Source organism: Salvelinus namaycush, unplaced genomic scaffold (assembly GCF_016432855.1).
Source record: "Salvelinus namaycush isolate Seneca unplaced genomic scaffold, SaNama_1.0 Scaffold9, whole genome shotgun sequence".
NCBI lineage: Eukaryota > Metazoa > Chordata > Actinopteri > Salmoniformes > Salmonidae > Salvelinus > Salvelinus namaycush.
Genome location: NW_024061641.1, coordinates 232501 through 240395, shown reverse-complemented (window position 1 = coordinate 240395; position 7895 = coordinate 232501). Strand labels below are relative to the sequence as shown.

The window sequence follows — 7895 nt, the reverse complement described above, 5'->3', positions numbered from 1 at the left end:
GTGTACCCCTTTAAGTGTTTCCCGCGAATTCATGCACTATAAGAAAAAAATGTAGCTACGGTAAAATAGGTGTTTATTTTTTAACAGACATCCGTTTTTCTGTTTTTTCTGTCATTTATTAAGGTGCAACCAAGGACACAAAGCCATCCATGCTCCGTTTGTTTATATGGTACAGCTAACAGAGCATTCACACCTATCCACGCTAGCCCCGCCCTCATGTGGGTGCTAACAAGCTAGCAAGCAAGCTAGGTAGTGCTACGTATCAACAGCCATTGTCAGCCAATTCAGTAAGGGGTTGGAAGCTATGTGAGCTTTCGATTGGTCAATTACGTTGCGATATCTCTGAGGATTTGCATAAAGTTGAGCGTTACCCTACTTTAGTCCCACCCTGTTCAGTTCCCTCTCGCCGCCCACTTCTCCTCGCCCACTTCCCCTCGCCTACTTCCCCTCCCCTTCTTCCTCTCCCCTACTTCCCCTCCCCTACGTCCCCTCGCCTACTTCCTCTCCCCTACTTCCCCTCGCCTACTTCCCCTCGCCCACTTCCCCTCGCCCACTTCCCCTCCCCTACTTCCCCTCGCCCACTTCCCCTCCCCCACTTCCCCTCGCCCACTTCCCCTCACCCACTTCCCCTCGCCCACTTCCCCTCGCCCACTTCCCCTCGTCCACTTCCCCTCCCCTACTTCCCCTTGCCCACTTCCCCTCGCCCACTTCCCCTCGCCCACTTCCCCTCGCCCACTTCCCCTCGCCCACTCCCCCTCGCCCACTTCCCCTCACCCACTTCCCCTCCCCCACTTCCCCTCGCCCACTTCCCCTCGCCCACTTCCCCTCCCCCACTTCCCCTCGCCCACTTCCCCTCGCCCACTTCCCCTCGCCCACTTCCCCTCCCCCACTTCCCCTCGCCCACTTCCCCTCCCCCACTTCCCCTCGCCCACTTCCCCTCCCCCACTTCCCCTCGCCCACTTCCCCTCCCCCACTTCCCCTCACCCACTTCCCCTCACCCACTTCCCCTCGCCCACTTCCCCTCCCCCACTTCCCCTCGCCCACTTCCCCTCCCCCACTTGCCCTCGCCCACTTCCCCTCCCCCACTTCCCCTCGCCCACTTCCCCTCACCCACTTCCCCTCACCCACTTCCCCTCGCCCACTTCCCCTCGCCCACTTCCCCTCGCCTAGTACTCCTGTTTTCCTTCCATTGAAAAGTGAATGAGGCTCTGTTGTTTCATCGCCCCAAAAACGTGTTGTGTGGAAATGCCCTGTAATCAGATTGGCCGGTGCTAATGGTTCTCATAGGCCAAGTAAAATGTTACCAATGACTTTGTTTGGTGATGCGCCACTCCTTAAATGATCCAATTGTAACAACAGTCCGAGAACACTGCACTTGAAACAACCAGACAGATTAAACCATGCGACGTGTAATGTTTTATCTGACTGCCGCTGGGGATCCTAAGTCAACATTCCAGGTGTTATTCCACCGGTCCCGTTTCTAAGTAAGTTTTCATTACATTTAGGAAAAGTTTTATGGCATACCTGAGAGTTCCTCAAGGCATACCATACACACTCTTAACACTACAATACCACACACACACTCCCGATCTCAAACTAAACATATTTCTCGCTCTCTTTCTTTCTCTCTCTCTCTCTCTCTCTCTCTCTCTCTCACACACACACACACACACACACACACACACACACACACACACACACACACACACACACACACACACACACACACACACACACACACACACACACACACACACACACACACACACACACACACACACACACACACACACACACACACACACACACACACACAGGTACTGGTACTGGTACTGGTTCTAGCTGTCAAGGTTTCGATGTGGAACCATCCTCCCAGTTCTGCGACAGGGACTTTTTACTGTCCCAAAAGATGAAGAGGAATGATGATGATGATGATGTTAAAATAATATTGTTCCTTCTTGTATTCTTCTCAACTGCTGATGTTTTTATATGTCTGAATATTACCATATTATGACCATATTATGACATATTATGACCATATTATGACCATATTATAACCATATTATGACATTATGACCATATTATAACCATATTATATTATAACCATATTATGACATATTATGACCATATTATGACCATATTATAACCATATTATGACCATATTATAACCATATTATGACATATTATGACCATATTATGACCATATTATATTATGACCATATTATGACCATATTAAATTATGACATATTATAACATATTATATTATGACCATATTATGACCATATTATAACCATATTATGACATATTATGACCATATTATATTATGACCATATTATAACCATATTATGACCATATTATAACCATATTATGACCATATTATGACCATATTATGACCATATTATGACCATATTATAACCATATTATGACCATATTATGACCATATTATAACCATATTATGACCATATTATAACCATATTATATTATGACCATATTATGACCATATTATGACATATTATAACCATATTATGACCATATTATAACCATATTATGACCATATTATATTATGACTATATTATGACCATATTATGACCATATTATGACATATTATGACCATATTATGACATATTATGACAATATTATATTATGACCATATTATATTATGACCATATTATGACCATATTATAACCATATTATGACCATATTATATTATGACCATATTATATTATGACCATATTATGACCATATTATGACCATATTATAACCATATTATGACATATTATGACCATATTATGACATATTATGACCATATTATGACCATATTATATTATGACCATATTATAACCATATTATGACCATATTATGACCATATTATGACCATATTATGACCATATTATGACCATATTATAACCATATTATGACCATATTATAACCATATTATAACCATATTATGACCATATTATAACCATATTATGACCATATTATAACCATATTATGACCATATTATAACCATATTATGACCATATTATTATAGTGTTGGTTGGAAACTCCTTTAGTGTAGCACTCCGAAAGCAGAACTAGGGCACGGCCCGAATCACAATTTATTCACTCCGTAGTGCAGTACTTTTGACCAGGGCCCATAGATAGGGTTAGCCCATAGGGAATAGGGTGCCATTTGGGATTCAGACGGTGTTTGATTTGGGATGACCCTTATGCTGCTGGGATGCTGCGACCCCTGACCCCTGCTAGATTAAAACTGTTCTGTCATTATTATTGTCTGTTTATAATTGACTGATTAATTGATTGATTAATTGGTTGGTTAATTGATTTCTTAATTGGTTGGTTGATTGATTGAGAGTCAGAATACGATATGTTCTTTTTAGCAATATTCTCATTTGTTTGGGATAATGTGTGTAGGGGGGTATGATACGGAGGGGGTGTTTCTGTGACCCCTCCCTAGGGACTGTATCCCAAATGACACCCTATTCCCTCTGTAGTGCACTACTTATGACCAAGACCTATAGGGGTCTGGTCAAAAGTAGTGCACTATATAGGGAAAGAAGGACATTTGGGATGTACTCTCATGTCTACCACCTTGAATTTTGTCCTTAATATCACACTGTCTTACTGTACATCTGTGTATTATGATTCACTCATTTGATGAAATTATTTATAATTTGTTTTTATATTGTTGTTATGTTTTTGTATGTTGATTTGGTCGATATCTGATATTTATGATTTGTTTTATTTGATTGTTGGAATTGTGACCTTATTGCAGGAAGTTGGCAAAGATTAGAAGTTAGTATGTGTGTGTGTGTGTGTGTGTGTGTGTGTGTGTGTGTGTGTGTGTGTGTGTGTGTGTGTGTGTTTGGTACGAGTGTAACAGTGACAGGAGATGTGTATAGGAACAGGGTTTGAATCAGAATGTAACACGTTTGATTGATTGTGAATCTGGAGGTTCTGCTGGCATCTTGTTACCGAGACAACCAAACCAGCAGCCTTCAACACTCTTCTAACGGTTTTTCATTGAAACAAAACTAGAAAATCCTAGAAAATAAACAAACCTCACTATCGTTAAAACTCACTTCCTGATTTTGGCTAGTTACCCACAATTCCCCCATTTATCAGTCAGTTTTCTGGGAGATGAATCATCCCTCCCACTATTCTGTTCTAGAACCAGAATAATTCTATTCTGGAGTCGGAACCCAGTTTATCAGAGTAGAGAAGACTCTCCCTCCCGTCAGTCAGTAGAATTATAGAACGGCAATAATAATAGGGTTGAATATGTATGTGTACGTAGCATCACTAAACTAGAATTGCACTGTCCTCCTGGTTTGGTCTGTAGGCTAAATGTTGCTCAGAAACATAGAAACCATTGATGATGACCAACAGCCGGAGAGATGAATGTACAGTCCAGTCAAACGGGGCTTGTAGTGAGGAGATGATGTACTAAACTCCACTTTGAGAAAACAAACGGAGGAGTGTGTGTCCTTTTTTAATGCTCTATTGGTTTTTAAAGGTAATATAAATTACAATACTGGTGTGAGTACAATACATACCCTCTCTCTCTTTCGCTCTCTCTCCTCATGATCTCTCTCTCTCTCTCTTTCCTTATGATCTCTCTCTCTCTCTCCTCATGATCTCTCTCTCATCTCTCTCTCTCTCTCTCCTCATGATCTCTCCCCTCATGATCTCTCTCTCCTCATGATCTTTCTCTCTCCCTCTCTCTCCGTACGATCTATCTCTCCTCATCTCTCTCTCTCTTTCCTCATGATCTTTCTCTCTCCCTCTCTCTCCTCATCTCTCCTCATGATCTCTTTCCCTCTCTCCTCATGATCTCTCTCCTCATCTCCCCTCATGACCTCGCTCTCTCTCCTCATGATCTTTCTCTCTCCCTCTCTCCTAATCTCTCTCTCTTTCCTCATGATCTCTCTCCCTCTCTCCTCATGATCTCTCTCTCTCTCCTCACGATCTCTCTCTCTCTCCTCATGATCTCTCTCTCCTCATCTCTCTCTCTCTTTCCTCATGATCTTTCTCTCTCCCTCTCTCCTCATGATCTCTCACCTCATCTCTCCTCACGATCTCTCTCTCTCTCCTCACGATCTCTCTCTCCCTCTCTCCTCATGATCGCTCTCCCTCTGTGTGTGTGTATGTGTGTGTGTGTGTGTGCGTGTGCGTGTGTACGTGCGTGAGAGATTAGCTATAGTAAAAATGTTCTTACCAGATGTTAGCACCACTGACCACACACACACACACACACACACACACACACACACACACACACACACACACACACACACACACACACACACACACACACACACACACACACACACACACACACACACACACACACACACACACACACACACACACACTGGGGTTAAGATAATATGGACAAGCATCGCAGTCCGTTTTCCAGGGAGTCTCCAAGTTTAATGGCATTTCATTATAATTGCTATGATGTCAGACTGTCCATCCAATTTAATCGGACTAAAAACAACAACAAGAAATTCGTTCAGTTCAGACAGACAGAGAGAGATAGGACATTCGGACTGTCCGGTGAAGAAGACTTACCAATACAACTGTGTCAAACAGGTTTGTATTGGCTACTTTCGTTGTGGGTGGTTATCTTTGTGTTGACAATATTTGGTGAAATGTTTAATTTGTTCCTTCTTTAAAATAGTTTTCTCTCTGGCTTTTTCTTTTGTAATCAACGGACACGGCGCATCACAATGATGTAGTTTCTTGGCAACGCGAGCGTCCACTCCACTCCACTCCGGCCCGTCAACAACAGGACAGTTTGAAGGTAAATATTTGCATGTGAACAAAATAGACATTTGATGCTTTTGATATGATCACGATATCAACCAGTAGAAGTTGAGGAATATATGTAGCCTTATTCTAAGAATGCATCTGTATTACAACTGCCAGGTCGCAGTTGTAAATGAGAACTTGTTTTCAACTGGCCAACCTGGTTAAATAAAGGTTAAATAAAAAATAAATCTATATAATATAAAATCCGTTTGTGAAAAAAGCATGAATATAGTTCCATTAGTTCTAGAAAGACACAATGGAACTTTTGGTATTATTTGACCGTTATCATACAGCAGGCAAACGTGATAAACCGTTATTATAGCACCAACCGTACCCCGGTTATTGCGCAGTTTAGCCTACCTTTCTGGGTCCGCTAACCATGCAGTAATCACAACGGACGCTAGGGGGAGTAATACATTAGTGTGTACAGGAGACTGTCTGTGATATGTTGGATGATTGAACCGAGAGTAATTTATGTTTAAGTTTCCCATAATGATTTTAAACTGTGTTTGTCCCTATTGAGTAGACCAGATGTGAATGTGATGCATGAGTTTAAAGTTTACCTCAGACCATTCTCATCTCTCTCTCTTTCTCTCCCTCCCTCCCTCTCAAGATGTTGCCGCCCCGCTCCCTCCCTCTGTCTATTCTCTCGCTCCTCCTGGTTGTTGCCGAGGCGGGCCTGTGCGTTGCTGAGACCCCCCAGCTGCACGGTGGTTTCCGTGGTTGCGCGGTGCGGGATTTTTCCTTCATGGCCCAGAAGCCGGGATGCAGGAACCTCCGCATCGACACCGAGGCCTGCTGGGGCCGCTGTCATACCTGGGAGGTAGGTAACCACGACAGGACACACACACACACATGCTTGTCCAACAATCTCTTGGTCCTCTCATGTCTTGCCGTCTTGACACACACCGGGACACATGTCATGGGAGGTAACCATAGCAACACGTCAGATTTATAAATGAATCTATGAAACTACAACAGTGCTGCTGTCAGGGCTAATAGAGTTGTTGTTCCTGTCGCTAACAGAAGCCGCTCCCAGAGCCCCCCTACGTCCAGCGGCATCACCGTGTGTGTTCCTACGGTCGTACTCGCTACCTGATGGTCCGTCTGCCAGGCTGCCAGCCCCACGTCTCCCCGCTCTACCCCTACCCCCTCGCCCTGCAGTGCCACTGCACCGTCTGTTCCACACAGGATACGGAGTGTGAGACGTTCTGATACGGACTTCTGTGTGTGTGTGAAAAGATTTAAGGTTGATTTAAGCAATGAGGCCCGAGGGGGTGTGGTGTACGGCCAATATACCACGGCTAAGGGCTGTTCTTACGTACGACGCATCGCGGAGTCCCTGGATACAGCCCTTCGCCGTGGTATATTGGCCATATACCACAAACCCCCAGTGGTGCCTTACTGCTATTATAAACTGGTTACCAACACAATTACAGCAGTAAAAATACATATTTTGTCATACCCGTGTTATACGGTCTGATATACCATGGCTGTCAGCCAATCAGCATTCAGGGCTCGAATCACCCAGTTTTATAAAATGCTTCATACCACTGTAATATGACACAGCAACCTTGTTATAAAATGTAATCATGTATAATAATAATAATAATACAATCTGTTGAGCGATTATTTTTCCTTTTTTTATTTAGTCAACCCTTCCAACATTCTTTCAGGTCACTTATTTACAAAATGTAAGTTGCTCATAGACATAAATACCGTTTTTTAATGTACATCCTTTAGTCTCTCTAGTTTAGTGGCCATAGAAATAAAATGAATCCAAATGGAATTGGAACTTCTGACCTTGACAATTTCACTGGTAAAACCCATGGGCACATTCAAAATGGCTGCCAGTCTACTCACTGACTTGAGTGGGGATGTCCATTCTACTCATTCTAGTTCTGTGTTGTGGCTGTATAACAGATCTATGTAGTGGTTTTAATGATTGTATTATCTATAGTGGTTTAACTGGATGTCAGTGTCTATGTCCCAATTGGCACCCAATCTGTCTTTGTAGTGCACTAGTTTGTATGGGCCCTGGTCAAAAGTAGTGCACTAGTTTGTATGGGCCCTGGTCAAAG

The 7895-nt window shown here is 43.1% G+C and overlaps 2 protein-coding genes across 2 annotated transcripts; both read left to right on the top strand.

Annotated features, from left to right (window-relative positions):
• The first annotated feature begins 216 nt into the window (after window positions 1-216).
• On the top strand, window positions 217-1170 carry LOC120043317 (vegetative cell wall protein gp1-like). The gene is made up of 2 exons (XM_038987934.1): window positions 217-222; window positions 397-1170. The coding sequence occupies exons 1-2, from the start codon at window positions 217-219 to the stop codon at window positions 1168-1170; spliced, it is 780 nt and encodes a 259-aa protein (XP_038843862.1).
• A 5257-nt stretch (window positions 1171-6427) lies between these two features.
• LOC120043316 (glycoprotein hormone beta-5-like) lies at window positions 6428-7029 on the top strand. The gene is made up of 2 exons (XM_038987933.1): window positions 6428-6637; window positions 6841-7029. The coding sequence occupies exons 1-2, from the start codon at window positions 6428-6430 to the stop codon at window positions 7027-7029; spliced, it is 399 nt and encodes a 132-aa protein (XP_038843861.1).
• The last annotated feature ends 866 nt before the right edge of the window (window positions 7030-7895 follow it).

What these genes read in the sequence shown, in the direction of transcription:
- LOC120043316 (XM_038987933.1), top strand. Translation starts at nt 6,428, where the DNA reads ATGTTGCCGCCCCGCTCCCTCCCTCTGTCTATTCTCTCGCTCCTCCTG. An exon ending in GCCGCTGTCATACCTGGGAG is followed by an intron (nt 6,638 to 6,840) that starts GTAGGTAACCAC and finishes TGTCGCTAACAG; the next exon opens with AAGCCGCTCCCAGAGCCCCC.